The sequence below is a fragment of the Mytilus californianus genome, unplaced genomic scaffold (genome assembly GCF_021869535.1).
Source record: "Mytilus californianus isolate M0D057914Y unplaced genomic scaffold, xbMytCali1.0.p SCAF_6, whole genome shotgun sequence".
NCBI classification, from domain to species: Eukaryota; Metazoa; Mollusca; class Bivalvia; order Mytilida; family Mytilidae; genus Mytilus; species Mytilus californianus.
The window spans coordinates 17959861-17987437 of NW_026262712.1; the positions used below are offsets into that span (position 1 = coordinate 17959861).

The 27577-nt window shown below is 32.0% G+C and overlaps 1 protein-coding gene across 1 annotated transcript in view; it reads left to right on the forward strand.

Annotated features, from left to right (window-relative positions):
- The first annotated feature begins 359 nt into the window (after positions 1–359).
- The window catches only part of LOC127705764 (U1 small nuclear ribonucleoprotein C-like), a 30555-nt gene continuing 3337 nt past the window's right edge, over positions 360–27577 (forward strand). Inside the window, exons 1-6 of the mRNA XM_052210124.1 lie at positions 360–505; positions 10174–10214; positions 16871–16913; positions 19981–20089; positions 20656–20754; positions 22492–22638. Of these exons, the coding sequence (XP_052066084.1) occupies positions 10210–10214; positions 16871–16913; positions 19981–20089; positions 20656–20754; positions 22492–22638 (403 nt within the window). The 5' untranslated portion in view covers positions 360–505; positions 10174–10209. The remainder of the gene's footprint in view (positions 506–10173; positions 10215–16870; positions 16914–19980; positions 20090–20655; positions 20755–22491; positions 22639–27577) is intronic.

Here is a 27577-nt window from a genome sequence, read left to right on the forward strand (position 1 = left end):
AGTTTTTGGTGCATGATTGAAAATGAATTGTCTATCAAAAGTCAAATAAGTCGAGCATATGCTACACTGTGAAATGAAAATGAAAAATAAAAGAAAAGATTGGTACGGAAAAGAAAAGAAAAATAAGTGGTCATAAGCCTTAAAATCCATCGTTTTGTAAACCCCAAGATTTATTTTTCTTTCTTGTAATCCGTTAAACAGTTAATAATGTAAGTAACATCGTTTATATATTTCTTGAAATAGGCCGAATTTGTTATAGCCCGAGTTCATTATTGTCTGATAATGTTGTAGGCCGAGTTAGTTATGGGCCGAATTAATATGGAGTCGAAAAGTACCGATATTGTCCTGTACGACGTAGACTGGGTTCCTGTTTTTATTATGGTTGTCTCGCATACTCGTATTTAGCAAGAGTTAGAACCAGCCTACGATACGACAATATTAGCGTGCTTTGAAAGCTTAAATTTGCTCCCCATATACACCACAAACAGAGTAATATAAATCCAAGGTAAGTTTCACAAATTAAAATATCAAAATTAGATATATGAGAAACTCTGCTATTATCAAGTTGGGAACAAACCGTCCATCACCATGATCACTGGCATCAAAGACATAAGGTTCATGTGGACCCATTGGCTAAAATGGCCGCATTTTCACCTCAAAATTTACTCTATGTACAGACAAACCTGCGCATCTGGAAAAATTTTAAGGCATAGCATGCCCTAGATAAATAAACTTCAAATGCATTGTATGTTTTAGAAAATTTAAAACTTGACTGGATTTTGCAGTGCACTTTTTTTCGTCCCTGCAGAAGATGATAAAATAAACAAACAGTCGAGTTTCACTTGATATGGTCCACTCAGGTACACAGTTTAAATCACCAATTAGTGTCAGGTATCTATTGTCCATCTATTGTCCATGTCAATCAATACAGTTCACTTCAATTATTACCTGTGGGGAAGTTCTCAAACCTCTTTCCCAACTTAGTTTATTTTGGCACCTTCTCGGCTTCTGGAGGAATGAAAAAAAGTGCACTGCAAAATCCCGTTAAGTTTTTAATTTTCTAAAACATAAAATATATTTGAATTTTATTTATCTAGGGCATGCTATGCCTTAAAATTTTTTTAGATGCACAGGTTTGTCTGTACTCAGAGTAAATTTTGAGGTAAAAATGCAGCCATTTTAGACGAAGGGTCCACATGAACCTTAAGATTAAGGTTCATCATAACAAATGGACAAATATGGCCGTATTTTCACCTCAAAAACTACTCTGTGTACAGGCTTACCTGTGCAGTTTGGAAAGTTTTAAGGCCTGGCATCCACTAGATGTATAAAAGTTAAATTTATTTTGCATATCAGAAATATAAAATCTTTTTTGGATTATGATACTTTCCAAACTGCACAGGTAAGTCAGTACACAGAGTATTTTTTGAGGTGAAAATACGGCCATATTTGTCCATTTGTTATGATGAACCTTAAGAACATGTATTATTTGTATACTTATTGACAATATCTAAGTACAAAGGAGAAACTACATTAGTGATTATAATTTTACAAGATTAGATTGAAGATTGAAGACTGGGTACATGGGGTATGAGTGGAATAGTAAGTTTATTGTCCCAGAGGCAGAGGTGCAAATATTGCCTTGAGTCATAGCCTAGGGCAATAGTTGTATCTGAGGGGACAATGAATTTACTATTCAACGAAATATATCCAGTTAGTTATTGTTTTATCATATCGAAAAACATACAATTGACGTATTTACATCCTACCGTAGTCTAAAATCGGTCATCTTGTTGGTTGGTTCGGTATTTGTGTTTGAACTTATCACACTGGAAAACTATGCATTGACGTCACTACGCTACTATCAGCGTACAAAATTAGTGCAGAATACGTTTTTTCTACTCTTTTGAATAAAAAAACATTTCTGAAGATATGTTTTCATTGTTATTCTAAATTATTGCTCAAAAATGGCAAATTTCTAATGGCCGTTTCAAACCAGACTTATGAATGCCTAAAAACATTTCAGAACTTCACAAAATCCCACTTCCGGCCTCCATTGCTTTATGTACATTCCATTCAGCGTCATCAATCTTGTGGCAGACAAAACAGGTCAAGCAAATCATCATGATCATATATTTATGAATTTCAAATGACAAGCACCTTACGTCTTACGTGATTTTCCCATGAGAAAACCCCATCCAAAATGAAAGGAAAACTATATGAAAAAATGATGTTCATGCCATAATTTTGTTCAGGAATATAGATTAGGTTAATAAAAAACGATTTACATTTATTTTTCATAGAAAAAAACAATTGATTCAATATAAAAAGATCAATATTCTGACCATCATGACGGTAGGTAAATATTCATACAAAATTCCATTGATGTCGAATGTCATGGCTAAAAATTAGGTTTCCTGTTGAATAAACCTCCAAATTATTGCAAACTATTTCAAAGCAATACCACACAAACAAATAACATAATTGCCTTAGACTGAAAAAATCACCTACATTTTTTGTAATTGACAATAGACATGATAGAGCAATTTGATTGGGTAGAACGTTTCAATACATCACGTGGTTTTGACGCCATTGTAATTTGGATGTAAACAAACAGGGTCTGAAGCTTTAGTATGGAACATCATCGTACATTGAGTGACGGAGAAATAGTTATGAGTAACCAAGCTTGACAATACACGGTAATAAAAAATCAAAGCTAAGTCTACAGAAAAAATATGAAAAAATAGTACATAGGTGAACAACTTACCAACATAGCGGGACACTTGAATGCCAATTTGTCCGCCATTACATAAAATCACACAGTATCCCGTAAACTTTGACATCACAATTCAAAACATTTGAGGTCACAGTTTAAAAGTGATTGTTGATTGACATCAGAAAGTTATTCGGAGCAGATCTAATGTCATTTCGGAGACAAAATTCAGCTAAATACCAAAAGTGTAAATACGTTTATAAATGGCGGAGATAAATCAACTATTGTTAAATAAAAAGCAGAAATCCAACCACACTGTTAAACATTTACTTCATAAATATTCTGAAATGCTAAGGCTACATGTACGTCCTGCACTGATTAGTCGTCAACCCTGGCCCTGGTACAATTGAATAGGTAAAACGCGATGTCTTAACTCCTCCTGTATTTTTAAAATCATCCAGTCCCGGAGATGAATTTGAAATTCAACTTAATATAATGATGCTTGCGGTCAAATAGTTTCATTGAGGTCCAATAGTTGGAAACTATTAACCAACTCAAATAAATCAAGGCTTGCAATTTGAAAAATAGTCAAAATATTGAAATTTGTACTTATTTTATATAGAAAATAAGGGTTTCCCCTAGGTCATTTTTCTTTTTCACCACCTCTTTCCCCAAAACAAAATATTTTTTGCCAACTAAGGCCTAAAATAAAATATTGTTTGTTTCCCCAATCCCGACCGACCCTGCAAAAATGGTCTGACTCGCAAAATTTTATTGTCAAAAGTAAGTCAAATATTATTTTATTCATTTCTGATTTTCAGGCTTACTGGATCAACCAATATTGTTCCAGCTTTTTGGAAAAATAAAATTATTTCCCTACCTACCTACCCACACCTGGCTTGGCAGGGTCGGGATTGGGGAAACAAACGGTATATTAATTTAGGCCTAACAACTACATGTGAATGTACATTGTAACATAAACATATTTTGCTTTAAAGAATTCCTTCTTTTTAACAGGGCCCACCAAAATATAAAATCAATGGCCCATTTTAGAATTAATCAATGGCTTGTTATCAATTTCATTGATCTGTAATTATTAATGTATTAACCAACAGTGATGGATCCAGAACTTTTTATAATGGGGGGGGAGGGCACTGTCTGACCTATGCTCCAGTGATTCCTTATATAATCAACCAAATTTTCCCCTCTGGATCTACCTATGCCCTTTTAAGATTGAAAAGTACATGCAAATATATTTTGATGGTCACATAAACAGATACAATGTTATTATAAAGGCAAGCTGAAGCAAACATTTATTATACATATTTCTAAAAATAGATTTGGAGTAAAATTTGAAATCAAAACAGAGATTTCTTTGATCTTACCAAATACATGTACAGTACAACCTGTGACTTCCTCTTAGTTATGTCCACCCTCTTGTATGGTCACCATCGAATGGTGGCCATTTATTGGGGTCATAAAACATAGGTTGATGTTTTATCTAATTATGTTACCTGTTGAAATCAATCAGGGTTGAAGTTTTCAGCTTGTAAGTTTCATTAAAATTTACTTGTACAGGTAACTCAGATTTCTTCTCAAACTGACATTTCACCTTTTCTCGAAAATGTAGAATAGAATGTTTGTTTTAGTCTTTGTTAATTCATATCATTTGTTGATTTTTCTGTCTTTAAATTTACATATTTTCCTTTTTTTCTAATGTTTTTATTTTTTTATGTTATTATTATTTTTTATTTGTTTTTTTGCTTCTTATTCTTTTAATTTCTTCTTGGAAAGAATCTTGAGTAGAAATAACAAAAATTCAAATATAAGTTATTGACTGGCATTTGAAAACAAAAGAGAGAATCCTTTAAATAATTATTTTTTTAGTAAAAAAAAAGTTATTGTACATGATGTACATGGTATTCTATTGTTCGTTTGCATTTTTAAATGAATTATTATTAATTATAACTTATAATCATGCAAATGATATGTTTAAAGGAACCATGAAGCAAGTAATTTAACAAGCCAGTTTATTCACAAATTTAAATTATCAATATCATGAATATCAATCCTTTTACAATAAATTTTGTTAACAAAGTTGTACAATCTATTATCATGATTATTATTCAGGAAAACTACAAATATCATTATATGGTATAGGAATAAACTATTTTTGTTTATCTTTGATATTTTTCAAATCTCAAAACAAGTTTTGCATGAAGAATCACTAAAGAGACTTACAAAGAAATTATTTAAAGAAAAAATTGTCTTGCTTTTTGAAACAATTGTAAACTTATGTCAAATATGTTATCTTCAGTTTGGCTAATTTTGTCGTTTAACAGGCAAAATTTGTCTCCAGAAAAAATAAAGTACACTTCTATATAGATTGTGACATTTTTATGGTCTATTAATTAAATCACTTTTTGTTCTGTGTATTATATTGTTGAAACTGCAGGACTGGCATATGCATGATACATATTCTTGGTATACATTTGCAAAGAATATTTCACTCAACTCAGGCCTTTTAGATAAAGTTAATAATTGCAGGGACTTGAATGAATTAGATTCTTCAAAGCCCTTGATTAAAAATGAATTTTAAGAAAAAAATAAGAATATTTTTGAAAATAAATAAGAATAATTTTGAAAATAAAATAAAAACTTATGATGAAAACAGTAAACTCAAATGCTTCACTAAGTTAAGAATTAGTGGTCAGTATTTAGAAATAGAAAATGGTGAATAAAAATTCCTATAAAGGATAGAATTGTTTGTAAAATTAACATAACAACTTAGAGATAATCTATTTGAAAATTGTTTACCTTCTCATAATAATGTCTCTGACCAGTTTATGAATAAAATCTTGAATCTTATGAATATAATCTTAACCAAGAACAAAAAGTAAAAGAAATGCTAAACCTCTATAACCTGGAACATGTTTAAAATATTGGCTCCTTTATAAAAGAAAGTCATTAGAACTGAGGGCAGATACCTAATAACTTTTTTCCATGTGTTTTGACTTCTTATAGAATTGTTATTTCTTTGCATTATAATGTTTTTTTGGGGTTTTTTTTTGTCAGAAACTTGATTAAATTGTAATATGTTTATATGACAATAAAAAAATTATCAAATTTTTCTGTAATGAATATTTTGAATATACATGTATTTATTCAATAGAGAAATACTGAATTGCATAAATTTTATTTAGAATAAGTCGGAAAGATAATCTTAAACATTTGTTAAACAATGTTAAATGCAGTAAGTTTTAACAATTTTGATTTTAGAAAATTAATTTGAGAAACACCTTTTCAATGAAAAAAGGCAGGCATTGTGAAAGTTTGCATTATATTAGAACTTCTTTAGAAGATGATATTCATTTATTATTCACTTGCCAAAAAATACATGTAAAAATAACTTAAATTGATAGAATTATTTAAAAGTTATAACATCAAAACAAACATTTGCAAAGTCATGAGAAAATTTTTACAAAAAAAAAGTTAGGAAGCTGTATGTTCAACTAGTTTTATTATTTCATTTTAATTTAGAATTTTCTTGTCATAATCACAGTTAATATTAAATTTGACAAACACAAAAAGTCATATATTTTCCCTGACACACTTTACCTGTAAGTTATGTAATTTTAACACTTCAATGCAGTCATGATTTCTCTTTATCCTTGACTAGCTTTTGATTAATACCTTGTGTATTAATTAAGCAGCAGGGAGTATAATGATGGACATTTAGGGCCATCATGGTGACCATATTTTTTATGGCCACCATTAATAAGATAATGTCACAGGTAGTACTGTAGAAACAAGTAATAGCTTTGAAAAAAAGCTAGCCATCTCTTAGCTGATGAAAGTGGAAAGTGTTCTTGCTTTGTAGACTAATTCATTAAGAATAGCCTTGCATATCAATCAACAAATTTTACCACACACGATATGAAGCAGTATATCGTTTAATGTTGTGTGTGAATACAAATAAGGTCCTTATCGTACTAATCCTTAAAATCATGCTTGTAAATGCTTTACATATTTGTCAAACAATTTATTCTCTCATCATGAAATATCATAACCATGATTTCCTTCAAGTTTTCCTATGTTTTTCGTGTATAAAATGTATAAACAGTAAGCGACTGGATTGCATGTGAAACAATCGTGTGTGTTTACAAAACTCCAGGAGAATCGGCTATCTATAGATAAAAGTTACCTGTGTACCAATATTCATGATTGGTGACAAGGCAAAATCTAATTGTTAAAATAGAGAGTACAAATCCGATACTCTACAGGATTGAAAGACATTTACTAGGTTCGGATTGTCCCTACCAATCAACGAACTTTAATTATTCACGTCTCAGTAATATATTCCAATCAGGTAGTAGGAAGCATTCAGCCCGCAGACTGTCCATCGTTCAATTCTAAATAACGTCTCCGAGGGGACGTTAATAACACTTCTGCATGATGCCTTATTGAATATTATTCGTATTTAAATAACTATTATTGAATGACGAAAGCATTGAGGTACTACAGGATCACGGTGACGGTTCAATACTAAGGCCATTGTTGTTTAACTATTTATAAATCATTATGATATTTTCTTTTTGTTGAAAATTTTATATAATTATCTAAAGATGACAATAAGTTTGTCTTTCTGTACTCCAGATTTTGATTTATTAATATTAACTTTGGAATTTGAGTAATAATTCCTATTGAGTGGTTCCGGGTGAATAAAATGCAAGCAAATCCATGCTGTGAAGCTACTGGATATTTTGTTAATTGCAATTTCGGAGTTTTGTTCTTACATGTACACATGTACTTGTTTGATTAAAAAGGTGTCAACAGTATATGTGGCAGTATGATGTCATATTTCCAGTTCAATAAAATAATTTTGTAGGGACATAAAAATAATATAACTGAAAAGACAAATAAGTGGAAGATTTTTATTATTAAATGAATTTATTCTTACTTTTCTTTTTATATTTTTTAGCACATCATTTATATTTCTTGCTTTATAACATTTCAAAAATTAATTATTTAATTTAAAGTTAAGTACTGATAATTAATTTCAAAAATTAAGATAACATTTAACATCATACATTGTACTTATCATCGAGTCAGAGTTTGCTATAGTTTGATTTTTGGTATAGTTTGTTATGGGCCGAGATCAGGGAGTCATTTTGTAGTGGTACCAACCTGTAGGATTCTAATTGATATGATGGATATTGTTCCTGTGCTTTTGTAATTTCAATTTCAATGAGTAAAATGAAGTTAATTATGTTCCTGGATATTTATGTGACCATCAAGATACAAAAGAATATATATATGTCTGTGATTTTAAATAATAAAAGATAAAAGTAATAACTGAGTTACTAGAACTTTGACAATGGCAAACTAAAAGTAGCTGACCTAGATTTTGTTGCACAAAATTAGAGAAAGATGAAATGAATCTTGATAAGAAAACTAGAGTAGACCAATTAAATTCCAAGTTCAATAGTTGAAATGATTTTTGGCAAGTACAATGCTACCATCATACAGTAACCAGGGCCATAACTTCTTCCAAACGGGGCAATATTTACGAGAACCTTTATTTACAATGTACATGTACATGTATATACTGGTACTGTTGTCTTGTTCATGGCAAAAATTCTGCAGTCATAAACATGTATTTAATAGTATCATGTTGTCGTCAGCATTATCCGAAGACAGTTGGTTTCTGTTTTCCGGCCTATAAGTAAACAGAAATATATGAAATTTAAACACAATGTTTGAAACCACAAAAGGAAGGTTGGGATTGATTTTGGGGATGAAAGTCTCAACAGTTTAGGGATTATTGTATCTGTACATGTACTGATGATGAAGAATTGTATCTGTACATGTACTGATGATGTAGTATTGTATCTGTACATGTACTGATGATGTAGTATTGTATCTGTACATGTACTGATGATGTAGTATTGTATCTGTTCAAATGTACATGTACTGATAACAAGGAATTATTTGAATCTGGAATAATTTTGAATTCTGGAAAATTGATCAGAAATTTATGATGAAAACTAACCCAACTAAATAGGGTTAGCCATGCACGCATGGCTAAGGGGTGTTAGTTAGTTCATACTGAAATGATAGTGAAAGTAAAATTAACCTTAGCCATGCGTGCATGGCTAACCCCATTTAGTTGGGTTAGTTTTCATCATACATTTCTAATCAGTTTTCCAGAATTCAAAATTATTCCAGATTCAATTAATTCCTTGTTTGATGATGTTATATTGTATATGTACATGATGTACTGATGATGTAGTTATATCTGTACGTGTACTGATGATGTTGTATTGTATCTGTATGTGTACTGATGATGCAGTATTGTAAAATGTACATGTACTGATGATGTTGTTATATATATGTACTTGTACTGATGATGTAGTATTGTATCTGTATGTGTACTGATCATATGATGCAGTATTGTATCTGTACCTGTACTGATGATGCAGTATTGTATCTGTACCTGTACTGATGATGTAGAATTGTATCTGTACATGTACTGATGATGTAGTATTGTACCTGTACATGTACTGATGATGTAGAATTGTATCTGTACATGTACTGATGATGTAGTATTGTACCTGTACATGTTATGATGTAGTATAGTATCAGTACATGTACTGATGATGTTGTATTGTATATCTGTACATGTACTGATGATTTAGTATATAGTATCTGTACATGTTCTGATGATGTTATATTGTATCTGTACATGTACTGATGATGTAGTTACATTGTATATCTGTATGTGTACTGATGATGTAGAATTGTATCTGTATATAGGTGTTTGTCTATTTCATATAATATAACCAACATGGTAGTTGAAAATAAATGTAACATCAGTCAAACAACTATCGCTTGCTTACCACAGCCCTATCACAAAATCCTGGGGAGAGCACTGTAACAGTACGTGTTCTGATGCTTGAAGATATTGCTTTGATATTTGGTATATTGTTTTATCATTACAAGTTACAGATCAAGTTCCAATTTTGTTCCGGTCTGATGATTTTGTGAAGAGTTATGGTCCTTGGACTTAGAAAATTCTCTCGAAGTATCAGTTTTCCACACTTTTTTCTCATCATGCTTGAGGGTATTGATAATTGGTAATTGGTATATAATTTATTTTATAATGACAAATTTCAGACATAGTTCGAATTTTGTTCCGGTCTGATGATTTTGTGCAGAGTTATGGTAATTCGACTTTATAGAAAATACACTTGAATAGTCAGTTTCCACACTTTTTTTTCGTCATGCTTGAAGACATTGATTTGATATTTGTTATAAAGTTTTACAATGACTAGTTAGCATTTTGTTCCAGTACAATTAATTTTAACCTGGTAGGGGACTATGTATTGGCTTGCAATACTCTCGGAATGCTTGTTATGAATACAAATGTATATATTAATTATGATGTATTCTTTTTTCAGGAATCTTATACGCAATAGAAACTTTTCCAGGCCAACATGAAGTAAGTGACGTTAACTGTACATATTGTCAACATGGTCATGATGGTTTAAAATCGTTTTGTCTTGATTGATTTTAAGACAACAAATTATTTAATGACAATCACCTTATCACCACATTGTACCTTGTAACTTTTAGTCCATTACACCTCGGACACATGCATCAAAATGTCATCAGACACATGTCTTCACAATGCATATTTCATCAGGCAAGTGTTGTCACAATGTCATTAATGGGGAGGACAATTTTTTTATGCCACCGCCGAAGCGTAGGGGGCATTAAGGGTTACCCTTGTCTGTCCATCGGTTCGTCCTAAGGTTGTTTTTTTCGTTCTCAACTTAAGTTTGCATCAACCAATTGTTATGAAACTTAAGATTATTACCACAAAACACAGATCAAGTGTGAATTTTGGTGGCGTCACTATAACCGTTCTAGAATTATGCCCCTTTACAAATTGAAAAATTGCTGAATTTTTGTTCTGTTCTCTAACTTTAGTTTACCTCAACCAAATGTTATGAAACTCATACACAATGCTTATTACCACATAATACAGATCCGATTTGAATTTTGGTGGTGTCACTTTTACTGTTCCAGATCTAGGGATATGTCTGTTTACCATGTTTACAAATAGAAAAATTGCTTAATTTTTATATGACCGCCAAATTTTTGCGGTTGTATATTACTATCACGTTGTCGTTGTCGTCGTCATCAGCATCGTCCGAAGACACTTGGTTTCCAGACAATAACTTTAGTATAAGTTAATAGAAATCTATGAAATTTAAACACAAGGTTTATAACCACAAAAGGAAGGTTCGGATTGATTTTGGGGGTTGTGGTCTTAACAGTTTAGGAATTTGGGGCCAAATGGGGCCCAAATAAGCATTTTTCTAGTTTCCAGACATTATGTTATGGAACAGTGTATGGATCTCTCTGAAATTATACCACAAGGTTCCATACCACAAAGGGATGGTTATAATTGGCTTTGGGGGGGTTATGGCTCAAACCGTTTAGGAATTAGGGGCAAAAAAGGGGGGAAAACTAGAGTGTCCTGGTTAATGGACAATCACTTTTACTTATTTACTTAAATGTTGAGTTTGGATTACCTCACTTACACGGCTTTTAAATTATTAAATGGGTAATTATGGTTGCAATAACCATTGGAAATTTGAATTGAGATTATGACCTTATCTTGAGGGAAAGAATTGGTTTTTTTGGAAAAGGGGGGGAGTGAAAAGAAATTGTGGGGGGACAATTTTTTCTTAATATCTGAGACTACCGGGTAGTTTTACAATGGTGGACGATCAACTTTTTACACGACTGCAAAAAATTTTGCGGTCGTATATTGGTATCCCGTCGTAGTCGTGGTCATCGTCTGAAAACACTTGGTTTCCAGACAATAACTTTAGTATAAGTGAATAGAAATCTATGAAATTTATACTCAAAAGGAAGGTTCGGATTGATTTTTATACGACCGCAAAAATTAAAAAAAAATTGGTCGTATATTGGTATCACGTTGTCGTCTTTGTCGGCATCAGCGTCGTCCAAAAACAGATGGTTTCCGGATAATAACTTTAGAATAAGTAAATAGAAATCAATCAAATTTTAACACAAGGTTTATAACCACTAAGGGAAGGTTAGGATTGATTTTTGGGGTTATGGTCCTAACATTTTAGGAATTATGGGCCTAACAGAGGCCCAAAAAGGCATATTTGTAGTTTCCAGACAATAACTTGTGTTTCATTGTATGAATCTCTTTGAAATTATACCACAGGTTTCCATACCACAAAGGGATGGTTAGGATTGGCTTTGGGGGGTTATGGCTCAAAACGTTTAGGAATTAGGGGCAAAAAGGGGGGAAAACAAGGGTTTCTTGATCAGTGGACAATTAAGACAATTTTTAAGCAATGTAAGGGAGGTAATCTTAATGTAATCCAAACATAATATGTTGGATTACCTCCCTTACACTGCTTTAAAATTATGTATTAAGAAATATTGTATTTTCTTGAGGTGATTAGCTGTCAATTTACTTTAAGAAGTTACAATTAAGTTTATGCTGATTAAGGAATATCAATTTTCTATTATAAGACTTTTATGATGTATTTAAATGGGTAATTATGGTTGCATCGATCTCCAATGGAAATTTGAATTGAAATTATGACCATATCTTGAGGGAAAGAATTTATTTTTGGAAAAAAGGTGGGGAGTTGAAAAAAAAATTGGAAAGGGGGGGGGGGACAACAGCCAAACACCAATGGGTCAATGGGTCTTCAATGCAGAGAGAAACTCCCGCACCCGGAGGAGTCAATCAGCTGGCCCCTAAACAAATATGTATACTAGTTCAGTGATAATATATTTTATTATTTATATCACAAAAGCAAAAAATTTAGTATAAATTCAAATCATATAACCAATTCTAAGTTTTTTGACTACAGTTATTCTGTGTCAGAAACCTATTATGTGTCAAATATTTAATTACAATCCAAATTCAGACATTCATCAAGCGCGAATATTGTGTCCATTTTTGCCGCAACTGTTCAGGGTTGGACCTCTGCGGTCGTATCCAGCTGCGCTCAGCGAAGCAATTTATTTGAAACAGTTATGACCCTTGGAAATATGAAATAAGTGCAACACAGTAGACATTAGAACTCATTTAATTAAGTCTCCCAAACGAAGTTTGGGAAGACTTATTGTTTTTGCTCAGTTCTTATTATTATTCTTCTTCTTCTTCTTCTTCCGCCGCTTTTAAATTTGAACTTGTCCGCACCCGTTCTCCAAAACCGCTTGTCAGATTAACTTAGGGTTTCACAATATGTTAGACTAACATGTCTAGTGGTGCAATCAGGGTTTTGTTTGTGCAATGGGGTTTATAAAGGGGTACTTTGAGGGGCAAAAAGAAAAGAGGGTTTTACTATAGAACCCTATGGGATTTTATTTTTAAAAATTTTCAAATGATTATCAATTGAAAACCGTTTGTGATAGACACAATCTTTTTAATTGAAAATGTTCTAAATGATAAAGCCCATTAAATGAAAAACAGGGTTAGTCCCCAGGGGTCACCCCCACCCCCTGCCATTTAAGAAAGTTCTAATACCTTGTAAGTGGTCAAGATCCCCACCCCTAAACCATATATATTCTGGTTTGTCATGCTAAGATGGTTTGAATGATATACAGGGTTAGTCCCCAGGGGTCATCCCGACCCCCTGCCATTTGAGAAAGTTCTAATATCTTGTTAATGGTCGAGATCCCCACCCCTAAACCATATATATTCTGGTTTGTCATGATAAAGCACATCAAATATAATACAGGGTTAGTCCCCAGGGGTCACCCCCACCCCCTGCCATTTAAGAAAGTTCTAATATCTTCTAAGTGGTCAAGATCCCCACCCCTAAACCATATATATTCTGGTTTGTCATGCTAAGATGGTTTGAATGATATACAGGGTTAGTCCCCAGGGGTCATCCTGACACCCTGCCATTTGAGAAAGTTAAAATATCTTGTAAATGGTCGAGATCCCCACCCCTAAACCATATATATTCTGGTTTGTCATGATAAAGCAAATCAAATGAAATACAGGGTTAGTCCCCAGGGGTCACCCCACCCCCTGCCATTTAAGAAAGTTCTAATACCTTGTAAGTGGTCAAGATCCCCACCCCTAAACCATATATATTCTGGTTTGTCATGCTGAGATGGTTTGAATGATATACAGGGTTAGTCCCCAGGGGTCATCCCGACCCCCTGCCATTTGAGAAAGTTCTAATATCTTGTAAATGGTTGAGATCCCCACCCCTAAACCATATATATTCTGGTTTGTCATGATAAAGCACATCAAATGAAATACAGGGTTAGTCCCCAGGGGTCACCCCCACCCCCTGCCATTAAAGAAAGTTCTAATATCTTCTAAGTGGTCAAGATCCCCACCCATAAACCATATATATTCTGGTTTGTCATGCTAAGATGGTTTGAATGATATACAGGGTTAGTCCCCAGGGGTCATCCCGCCCCCCTGCCATTTGAGAAAGTTCTAATATCTTGTAAATGGTTGAGATCCCCACCCCTAAACCATATATATTCTGGTTTGTCATGATAAAGCACATCAAATGAAATACAGGGTTAGTCCCCAGGGGTCATCCCGACCCCCTGCCATTTGAGAAAGTTCTAATATCTTGTAAATGGTCGAGATCCCCACCCCTAAACCATATATATTCCTATTTGTCATGTCTCGAACATTTGAATGACGTATACGGTCAGTCCCCAGGGGTTCCCCCCACCCCCAATGTTCTAATATCTTGTAAATGGTTGAGATCCCCACCCCTAAACCATATATATTCCTGTTCCTCATGTAATGAACATTTGAATGACGTATAGGGCCAGTCCCCAGGGGTTCCTCCCCACCCCCAATGTTCTAGTATCTTGTAAATGGTCGAGATCCCCACCCCTAAACCATATATATTCTGGTTTGTCATGCCAAGATGATTTGAATGATATACAAGGTTAGTCCCCAGGCATCACTAATGCATATAACTTTACTGGACCAAACCAATTTTCACTGGATGTGGCCCAATGTCAGGCGACCCTGGGAATTACGAATTATGGGAGCTTCGTTTAGGAGACTTCGTAACAGCATCCTGTTACAATCATTTCTTGTTTGAAATGGGTTGGATTATTTGCCTCTAATAACATCACTGTAGATCTAATTTGTTCTTTGTGCTAGAAACATTATAATACATCACTGTAAATCTAATTTGTTCTAAGGACATTATGATATGAACACTGTAGATCTACTGTGGATTTATTTATTTTCATGGGTACCAATTGATCAAAAGTTGTATTTTTGTGTACATATTTAATTTCATAGTCTTGCCAATTCTTCATACAACCTTATGGAAAAGGAGTAGGTCCAGTAAGACCCCTTTTTGGCCCCAAAATATAGCATTGTTACAAATTTGTGAACATGTAAACTTTTAGCTACTTATTGGAAAGTAGAATACTTCTGTTCCATGAATATGGGCTGTTTTTATGCCCCCGCAGTAGCGGTGGGGGCAAAAAGTTTTACCCTTGTCCGTCTGTACGTACGTATGTCCGTCCGTACGTCCCAAAATTGGTTTCCGTTCTCTAACTTGAGTTTGCCTCAACCAAATGTTATGAAAGTTATACACAATGCTTATTACCACAAAATACAGATCGAGTTTGAATTTTGGTGGTGTCGTTTTAACCATTCTAGAGTTATGCCCCTTTATAAATGGAAAAATTGCAAAATTTTTAGTTTCCGTTCTCTAACTTAAGTTTGCCTCAACCAAATGTTATGAAACTTATATACAATGCTTATTACCACAAAATACAAATCAAGTTTGAATTTTGGTGGCGTCACTTTAACCGTTCTAGAGTTATGCCCTTTATAAATGGAAAAATTGCTAAATTTTTATTTTCTTCTAAATATCAAGAATTTGTTTTTTATTAAAATTGGAGTTATCTTCCTTTGTCCATAATTAAAGTTGAATCAACTACAATCAATGCTTTATACAATGCAATGTTTAATTTTGACTTCCACTGATAAAACACAGATCAAGTTGAATTTGGGTAGTGTCACTTTAACCATTATTGAGTTATGCCCCTTTATAAATCGAAAGATTGCAAAATATTTAGTTTCCATTCTGTAACTTAAGTTTGCCCCAACCAAACATTATGAAACCTAAGATCAAGTACAAATTTTTAGTTTCAGTTTTCTAACTTTAGTTTGCCTCAACCAAATGTTATGAAACTTATACACAGTGCTTATTACTACATAATACAGATTAAGTACGAAATTTGGTGGCGACACTTTTACCATTCTTGAGTTATGTCCCTTAATTTATATACATAAAAATTGCTGAATTTTTCGTTTCTGTTCTCTTAACTTTATTTTACAGTACAATGCACATGCATTAGGTAATAGCAGCATTAATTCATGCAATATTACTGAAATCCTCACAATTTTAGCATTTATGCTGATTTTACAACGGTTTTTGTCTAAAATGAAAGTGGCATTTGTGTTTAGTCTTAATATATATGTTGTATTTGATGTTATTACATTACATATATAGAGGTTAAGACTGAACAAGAATGTGGCTACTTCTATTTTTGTCAAAAACCGTCTAAAAAATGACGTTTTGTGGCATATTTAATAGATTTTTCATATACAAGCTTGAATTTGAGCGTCTTTATTAAATGACCAAATTAGTTCTTATCTTTTACATAAACTGATTGAATCAACTAAAGAAGACACTCAAGTGTTTAAAAAATGTCAAAAATCTTTCATTAGATGTACTTTGAATATCAGACCAAGTATAGCCCTTACCGGACCTTCTCCTTTGTAATTTGTTGAAAATTTAAATTTGTGGTTCACCTGTACCCATGAAATCAATGTTAACATAAATCCACAGTAATTTGTTCTTTGTGCTTTGGACATTATGGTACATCACTGTAGATCTAATTTGTTCTTTGTGCTTTGTACATCACTGTAGATCTAATTTGTTCTTTGTGCTTTGGACATTATGGTACATCACTGTAGATCTAATTTGTTAATTGTGCTTTGGACATTATGGTACATCACTGTAGATCTAATTTGTTCTTTGTGCTAAAAAGCATGTGGATATTTATTACATGTAGTTTTTTTTCTTTCAGGTATTATTGTGATTATTGTGACACTTATTTAACACATGACTCAGTAAGTATGTAGTGTTCAGTATTACTATAGTCTAGAAATATGTTTTTTTCACTTAGACTTGCAAACAATTTTAAAAAAAAATGTACAAAGTAAGAGAATCAGAAACCTATTATGTGTCAAATATTTAATTACAATCCAAATTCAGACCTGTATCAAGTGCGAATATTTTGTCCATTTTTGCCTCAACTGTTCAGGGATGGACCTCTGTGGTCGTATCCAGCTGCGCTTGGCGAAGCAATTTATTATACATTGTGACTTTGATGGAGAGTTGTCTAATTGGCACTCATGCATATATATATATATATATATATATATATATATACCACACAGGGCTTCCAAAATTATTTTTAGCCAGCTGGACATTTTATATATAATCCCGATTTTAATCCCTTAAGACTAAATAAATAAAAGGCAATTATGGAAATCAGTTGCCGAGTTGGCCATCCCAATACACCTTATCGCTATTCCCGGCTGACCCGGCCGCCTGAACTTTTTTGACGCCAACAACAATCACTTTTCCATTGTGGCGTCAGATATTTTGTTTTATGACGTCAAAATTTTACGGGAACCTGTGTGATATCCAGTAATGGCGGACAAAAAGCGATAAGGTGTATGAATAAACTTTCTTTGATTCAAATTCGAAATTCTGACGTAAACTGTTAAATTGGCAGTGCATCATTCGAAGTGTGCAACATCAGCGTACTTATATCTGCTTAGACTCTTTATTTGTGCAAAATAACGTTGTCAAAAACTTTACTTTCGTTTTAAATCTAAACCGGATGTTATCTTGACAATGGTAAAACATGGACCAGAGACGGATACATAAATTCCGTGTACGTTTGCAAAGCATGAATGAGTGTTTATAGCTCTTTCTACGTTATTTCTTCAAGAAAATATTCGAAATAAACGTGAGATAAAGGTATCAATGACAATTTAAGCATTTTTTGAAGAAATAAGGATGCATAATTAAATTTCACACCTGCACACATGCGCTCACGTGTACTAGTTCAAGCAGAGACATGTCTCTGGTTCAAACAACGTGGTTTTGACGATTTTTCATTTTCACCTTTTTAATTTTTTCATCAAATCATATTTGTAAACGTATTTCTGATAATTTAAATCTTTTTAACTAAATTAATTAGATGCAAACCGCTGAAATGTAAGAAAATAACTTTGAATAGACCGATCAATGTCCGGTTCAAAATAGTTTACCTGTCACCTGAACAGGTAGATTTCATCTGTTCGACAACTAATTAGCCTTGATTAAAATGAGAAGGTATTAAAGTAGGGGTTGTTTTGATAGTACTTAATGATCATGTCACTTTTATGACCGGAAATGTGTGGCTGTTAAAGGCAAAAGGTTGGGTCAAAAAGATCGCGAATTATGTTAAAATGACCGTCTCTTAAGCCTTGAAAACTAAAAAGTAGATGTCCGTTTCATGCTTTGCCCAGCCGGACTTTTACCGGACATTACACAAATGTCCGGAATATATGACCGTTTTGGAAGCCTTGATACCACATCTTCTTATTTATTTTAAGGGATTATAATCGAGAAATGACAAAAAATGTCTGGCTTGCTCAAATATTTTAGGAAACTCTGCTTCAATAATGATGAAATGAAAATCTGTTTTTATGCCCCCGCATTAGCGGAGGGGGCATTAAGTTTTACCTTTGTCCGTCTGTACGTCAGTACGTACGTCTGTACGTCCCAAAGTTGGTTTCCGTTCTCTAACTTAAGTTTGCCTCAACCAAATATTATGAAACTTATACACAATGCTTATTACTACGTATACAATAATCAGATCAAGTTTGAATTTTGATGCCGTCACTTTTACTGTTCTAGAGTTGTGCCCTTTACAAATTGAAAAATTGCTGAAAAATTTCAAAAATATCAATCAAGTAAATTTTTTTTATACGAAGACGGATGATTTCCAGATAATAACTTTAGTATAAGTAAATAGAAATCAATAAAATTTTAACACAAGGTTTATAACAACTAAAGGAAGGTTGGGATTTTTTTGGGGGGTTTTGGTCCCAACAGTTTAGGAATTAGGGGCCAAAAGGGTCCAAAATTAAACTTTGTTTGATTTCATCAAAAATTGAATCATTGGGGTTCTTTGATACGCCGAATCTAACCGTGTGTTTAGATTCTTAATTTTTGGTCCTGTTTTCAAATTGGTCTACATTAAGGTCCAAAGGGTCCAAAATTAAATTAGTTTCATTTTAACAAAAATTGAATTCTTGGGGTTCTTTGATATGCTGAATTTGAACATGTATTTAGATTTTTGATTATCGGCCCAGTTTTCAAGTTGGTCCAAATCGGGGTCCAAAATGAAACTTTGTTTGATTTCAACAAAAATTGAATATATGGGGTATTTCGATATGCTGAATCTAACCAGGTATTTAGATTTTTTATATTTGGGCCCCGTTATCAAATTGGTCCACATTAAGGTCTAAAGGGTCCAAAATTGAACTTTATTTGATTTCATCAAAAATTGAATTCTTGGGGTTCTTTGATATGCTGAATCTAACCATGTAATTAGATTTTGGATATTGGACCATAAAAGGTAAATGTCCAATTTAAAAATTTTAAGTTCTTAGACCACATTCATTCTGTGTCAGAAACCTACATGTATGCTGTGTCAACTATTTAATCACAATCCAAATTCAGAGCTGTATCAAGCTTGAATGTTGTGTCCATACTTGCCCCAACTGTTCAGGGTTCGACCTCTGTGGTCGTATCAAGCTGCGTACAGCGGAGGATTTTATTAAAATTTGAGTTATCTTCCTTTGTCCATATCAACTACAATCAATGCTTTTTAAAATCTTCTTTGAAAATTGAAGTTATCTTTCTTTGTCCAGAATAGTAGTTGAATCAACTAAAACCAATGCTTTGTACGATGCAATATTCAATTTTACTACCAACTGATAAATTAAAGCAATCTTTACCATTCAGTGCTTACAAGCACTTTGATTACCATTTTTTACCAAATGTAAAAATTGCTTGATTTTTTCGTTTCTGTTCTCTTAATTTAAGTTTGTCTCAATTAATTTTTTTAAATTTTAGCCTTCAGTAAGAAAGACACACTGCAATGGAAGAAAACACAAAGAAAATGTACGAGTATATTATCAAAAATGGTTAGAAGAACAAGTACAGAAATTAGTTGATGATACAAGTAAGTTGGAAGTAGAGATATTAAAAAGTTGTATATCATATTTGTTTTTCATACATTGTTTTGTCCATATAAATCAGGCTGTTAGATTTGTTGAATTGTTTAACATTTTTCATTTTGTGGTGTTTAATAGCTTGCTATGCAGTATGGATTTGACTCATCCTGGAAGGCTATAATCATACCTGTCAATCTCTAAAATCCTGCATTGAAAAAAAAAATCTCAGGTCATAATGCGGACAAACTTTTGTACAGCTGAATTTAACTATTAGGGGACATTTCTTTATATTTTAAATGAAAAATATGTTCACGTTCTCTGGAAGTTAACCAATCAAATTTTCACTTCTTTTTCAACTGTGTACAAGCTTTAGTAAAGAAGTGGTGCTTTGAAACACCCAAGATATATGTTTATGACTCAGAAATATTTTACTGCAATGTCCTACAACTGTCAAATTCAAGGGAATATTTTTTTCAACCCTTTTTCATTTGCAAGTGGATGTGACGTACTATAAGTTTGGTGGTATTACACCTAAAAAATAAATAAATGTTATAAAACTTGTTTTCTATTTTAGCGGCTGCATTCAAGGCAGGAAAGATAGCCTCTAATCCATTCCAAGCAGGCACGCCTGGTCCAGGAGGGGTTATGATTCCTCCACCTTCAAATATGCAAGGTAAGAAAAAAAAGGAAAATATCATTAATCAAAGACAACCTGCTCGGCAAAATGACAGTCATGGTCTATTGACTTTGAAACTTTTGCTTATTTTCATGTATTAGTTTGTGATTAAATTGGTTTATCATGTTTATTTGGAACCACTAATGGAAGGTTAATGATATTTGGTATACAGTTGTATTAGCATTGGCACATCTCATTTCCATGGAGATTATTTGGCCTGGTCCCCCTCAGTTACTGTTTATTGACTTTAAAATTTTGCTTTCTTTACATGTATTAGTTTGTGTTTAGGTTTTTTTTAAAGGAAACTACTTATGATAAGTCAATGTTATTTGGTAGGCAGTTGAATTAGCATTGGTACATCTTATTTCCATGGAAATTGTTTAGCCATATACCTTCAGTCATGGTTCATTGACTTTGAATATTTGCAAAACTTACATGTTAAAGTGTTGCAATTTTAATTTCAACATTTGCATTATCGAAATAACAAAAAAGACGAGACATATCTCTGTGTTAACAGTTTATTTACAGATATTAATTAATTACTTGATTAGATTATTGTCAGCTTACATAACTAGTACATTGAGTAAATGGGCTATTAATTATGATATAAAATTTCTTGGACTATTATCTAGTCCTAGATAATGATATTGAGGGTTTTACGTTCAAAAGTCAACGACCAACATTGGCAACAATACATAAAATTGGTTATTCAAGTTATTGTTATAGTAAAATACAACGCTCTTGGTTACTGTGTACTATAATGGAATATAAACATTCAGTAAGTTCTTTCAAATGTTATGTGTGTATTTAATTCTCATTGTCTTACGTTACACAACACAAAAATGTAACACTTGATCATAAATAGTGTACTATATAATTTTAATTGGTAAACTATTCATACGCGACAAAATTTAATTTAAAACTGCATATTTAATTAACATTAAACGAATCGGTATATAACTTAAGATGTTATTTGTTCTTATCGTACTTTTACATTACAACAATTGTTTATAAGATGTAAATATTATTTTTGTAAAGACTATATTTGCAATTAATTAATAATATTCCTTTATCAAAATTCTATATTCAAACTTTTATAATGAATACAATTAATTTAAAGTACTTTGTAAAGATACTATTATGTAAACAGACGTAAAAATGACACTACTACATTGTCAGCCTGACATGCATATAATGACTAAAAATGTATGCAATACATGTATCCCTATCCATATGAGATCATATGACAGTACATGCAATTTAAAAAATATAATTTTTCGTTAAATTGAAACAGAATAGACAGATCACATCTGATGTTTACAAAGATTTAAGGAAATATAAAGTACTTGTGAAACGAACAAATTGTAACAGATGTATAATTTTTTCAACTTTCTCCCTTGTGGCTATGTGGTCAAGTCTTAATCATTGAACAAAAGTTGATTAGTTTCACTATTCATTGATCTTTTATAGTTTCTCAGCTTGGGTCTAATCATTCTTTTTGTAATTATCTCAGGTAAAATGTTGTCCATGAACATAATTTTACCCATGTAAGACTTTGCAATTGTAAGTGTTAAAAATGCCAAACAAACAAACAATTGACCTAGAACTCATAAGGAAATCTTTATGATTATTACTTAATCATATAATGCATGTTTATTCAATGTTTGTTTCTAAATTAAACAACTGGATTTTATTTTTCATGTCTGAAATTGAAATATTTAAAATCTTTTACAGGAAATAAACCTGGAGGTCCACCAGGACCAACACCCGCAGGTCCAGGAGGACCAGGGCCAATGCCACAAATGGGAGGCCCAATGCCTGGTGGCCCTATGCCATTAATGGGACCTCCACATGGTGGACCTATGCCACCAATGATGCAGTGTAAGTTGTTCAACAATTCACTTTTAAGCAAGGATTTACCCAGAGCAAATTAAATGCAGGCAGGAAAATTGCTTATGCATAGTAGACTTTTATATATGTCATCTTGTGAGCCCTTTAACCAATAATAACTTACACTATGGTGGAGTAAGTACGTCTGTCCCAGAATTGGTTTCTGTTCTCTAACTTATGTTTGCCTCAACCAAATGTTATGAAACTTATACATAATGCTTATAAGAACAAAACACAGATCAAGTTTTGGTGGTGTGACTTTAACCGTTCTAGAGTTATGCTCCTTTACAAATGGAAAAATTGCTGATTTTTTTGTTTCCGTTCTCTAACTCAGGTTGGCCTCAAACAAAAAGTATGAAACTTATACACAATGCTTTTTACCACAAAACTTAGATCAAGTAAAAATTTGGGTATTGTCACTTTTATTGTTCTTTAGTTATATCCCTTTATAACTTTATTTGATATACAAGCGTTGGCATCATCTGTGTCCCATGGACACATGGGACACATTCCACATTTATTTTTAATGCCCCTGCTGTAGTGGAGAGGGAATTTAGTTATGGGTGCAATCAACAGTTTTTTTCTATGACGTCATATTTTAAGGGACCATGCCTAAGTGACCCTTAGTGGTGGAATGGTTAATAAAGATATTATTAAATATATATAACTATGTATAAAACTAGATATCACTGGAATCAGAATTTTCTCTTGTTTATATTGAAATAAAAATATTGTGTACTTTTAATATAGTAAAAAATTTCTATCCAGAGAAAATGGGGAAAAAGTTGCCTAATCTGAACATAAAAAACCTGAAATCAGGTCATGTGCATACCCATGTAAACATGATACAGGCACATTTCCCATAATCAAAACTGTATGAAATTCATAGGTTTTTACCTGGCCTTTAATAAAAATCTTGTTTCAGGGTACAGTTTCCTGCTTCGAAAAGAGCTACAGTGGCTGCAAATAAGTTTTTAATTTTCACTGCCAAAAAAACAGGATGTTTACAGTGTTGTCTCTCCTCAAAACATGTATATTTAATCTAATTTTTAAAATTATTTTAATCATTCAACCTGTTTAAATTGAAAGCTAATTAACTAATTTTTACAATCAAATACAAAAAACATGATACTTTTTCACCAATTATATGAATAAAAAGGGATTTCCCTCCATGGTTATTTTTAGTCTGAGAATAACCCCTAGTTTTTTTTACGTAAACTGTTTATAGCACCCTTAAGCAAAACTTTGTATGCGATATATAAAAAATTCTCTACTTTTCTGAATCTGTACATTATACTGATTAAAATGATGTCTTACTTTAAGGATTGCGACCATCGATAGTGAAACTACAGCTCATTTTTTATGTCGCATAGTATTGGCATATTGGCCAGTGGCAAATAGTTAAACTGGCATATTCCAAACATTTCCTGTATAACACTTTCATCAGTTATGCAAAGAAAAAAAAATCATAAAATTGGGTTTCTGTTGAACATGTTGAATAAATAGAATAAAAACTATGAAATAAACATAAATAAAGTTACTTTAAACAGATTTTGTCCCTAGTATTATATGAACTAAGGTGAAGCTGAGTTGAGAAAAATATTGAAATAGTGTATTTCTTAGGAACGGCACTTGTAGCTATTTGACTATAAAAAGTACCAAATATATAATATAATGAATAAAAATGTATGTTACACTGATCAATAGTAAAGGTCAAAGTAGAAAAAATCTACACTTTTCTTGTGCAACTTTTGGTTCCAAATATATGAGAGAATGAATAAAAATATTATGACATCGCAAAAAGATGAAAAAACTTCAAAATTTGCACACAGTCTGGTTTTCTTATATCTGGTTGCTACATGTATGTACAAATCTATAATATTTGCATTAAATATACCAAACTGATACTTTTAAATTAATGTATGCATGCCATATGATATTTTTCAGAATTGTTTTACTCCATTCTCTAACACATTTCTATGCTAAAACCTCACTATATTATATGTTTGACCCTTTAAGCAAAACTTTGTATGCGATATATAAAAAATTCTCTACTTTTCTGAATCTGTACATTATACTGATTAAAATGATGTCTTACTTTAAGGATTGCGACCATCGATAGTGAAACTACAGCTCATTTTTTATGTCGCATAGTATTGGCATATTGGCCAGTGGCAAATAGTTCAACTGGCATATTCCAAACATTTCCTGTATAACACTTTCATCAGTTATGCAAAGAAAAAAAAATCATAAAATTGGGTTTCTTTTGAATAAATAGAATAAAAACTATGAAATAAACATAAATAAAGTTACTTTTAACAGATTTTGTCCCTAGTATTATATGAACTAAGGTGAAGCTGAGTTGAGAAAAATATTGAAATAGTGTATTTCTTAGGAACGGCACTTGTAGCTATTTGACTATAAAAAGTACCAAATATATAATATAATGAATAAAAATGTATGTTACACTGATCAGTAGTAAAGGTCAAAGTAGAAAAAGTCTACACTTTTCTTGTGCAACTTTTGGTTCCAAATATATGAGAGAATGAATAAAAATATTATGACATCGCAAAAAGATGAAAAAACTTCAAAATTTGCACACAGTCTGGTTTTTTCTTATATCTGGTTGCTATGTACAAATCTGTAATATTTGCATTAAATATACCAAACTGATGCTTTTAAATTAATGTATGCATGCCATATGATATTTTTCAGAATTGTTTTACTCCAATCACTAACACATTTCTATGCTAAAACCTCACTATATTATATGTTTGACCCTTTAAGCAAAACTTTGTATGCGATATATAAAAAATTCTCTACTTTTCTGAATCTGTACATTATACTGATTAAAATGATGTCTTACTTTAAGGATTGCGACCATTGATAGTGAAACTACAGCTCATTTTTTATGTCGCATAGTATTGGCATATTGGCCAGTGGCAAATAGTTAAACTGGCATATTCCAAACATTTCCTGTATAACACTTTCATCAGTTATGCAAAGAAAAAAAAATCATAAAATTGGGTTTCTGTTGAATAAATAGAATAAAAACTATGAAATAAACATAAATAAAGTTACTTTAAACAGATTTTGTCCCTAGTATTATATGAACTAAGGTGAAGCTGAGTTGAGAAAATATTGAAATAGTGTATTTCTTAGGAACGGCACTTGTAGCTATTTGACTATAAAAAGTACCAAATATATAATATAATGAATAAAAATGTATGTTACACTGATCAGTAGTAAAGGTCAAAGTAGAAAAAATCTACACTTTTCTTGTGCAACTTTTGGTTCCAAATATATGAGAGAATGAATAAAAATATTATGACATCGCAAAAAGATGAAAAAACTTCAAAATTTGCACACAGTCTGGTTTTCTTATATCTGGTTGCTACATGTATGTACAAATCTATAATATTTGCATTAAATATACCAAACTGATACTTTTAAATTAATGTATGCATGCCATATGATATTTTTCAGAATTGTTTTACTCCATTCTCTAACACATTTCTATGCTAAAACCTCACTCTATTATATGTTTGACCCTTTAAGCAAAACTTTGTATGCGATATATAAAAAATTCTCTACTTTTCTGAATCTGTACATTATACTGATTAAAATGATGTCTTATTTAAGGATTGCGACCATTGATAGTGAAACTACAGCTCATTTTTTATGTCGCATAGTATTGGCATATTGGCCAGTGGCAAATAGTTCAACTGGCATATTCCAAACATTTCCTGTATAACACTTTCATCAGTTATGCAAAGAAAAAAAAATCATAAAATTGGGTTTCTTTTGAATAAATAGAATAAAAACTATGAAATAAACATAAATAAAGTTACTTTAAACAGATTTTGTCCCTAGTATTATATGAACTAAGGTGAAGCTGAGTTGAGAAAAATATTGAAATAGTGTATTTCTTAGGAACGGCACTTGTAGCTATTTGACTATAAAAAGTACCAAATATATAATATAATGAATAAAAATGTATGTTACACTGATCAGTAGTAAAGGTCAAAGTAGAAAAAGTCTACACTTTTCTTGTGCAACTTTTGGTTCCAAATATATGAGAGAATGAATAAAAATATTATGACATCGCAAAAAGATGAAAAAACTTCAAAATTTGCACACAGTCTGGTTTTTTCTTATATCTGGTTGCTATGTACAAATCTGTAATATTTGCATTAAATATACCAAACTGATGCTTTTAAATTAATGTATGCATGCCATATGATATTTTTCAGAATTGTTTTACTCCATTCACTAACACATTTCTATGCTAAAACCTCACTATATTATATGTTTGACCCTTTAAGCAAAACTTTGTATGCGATATATAAAAAATTCTCTACTTTTCAGAATCTGTACATTATACTGATTAAAATGATGTCTTACTTTAAGGATTGCGACCATTGATAGTGAAACTACAGCTCATTTTTTATGTCGCATAGTATTGGCATATTGGCCAGTGGCAAATAGTTAAACTGGCATATTCCAAACATTTCCTGTATAACACTTTCATCAGTTATGCAAAGAAAAAAAAATCATAAAATTGGGTTTCTGTTGAATAAATAGAATAAAAACTATGAAATAAACATAAATAAAGTTACTTTAAACAGATTTTGTCCCTAGTATTATATGAACTAAGGTGAAGCTGAGTTGAGAAAATATTGAAATAGTGTATTTCTTAGGAACGGCACTTGTAGCTATTTGACTATAAAAAGTACCAAATATATAATATAATGAATAAAAATGTATGTTACACTGATCAGTAGTAAAGGTCAAAGTAGAAAAAATCTACACTTTTCTTGTGCAACTTTTGGTTCCAAATATATGAGAGAATGAATAAAAATATTATGACATCGCAAAAAGATGAAAAAACTTCAAAATTTGCACACAGTCTGGTTTTCTTATATCTGGT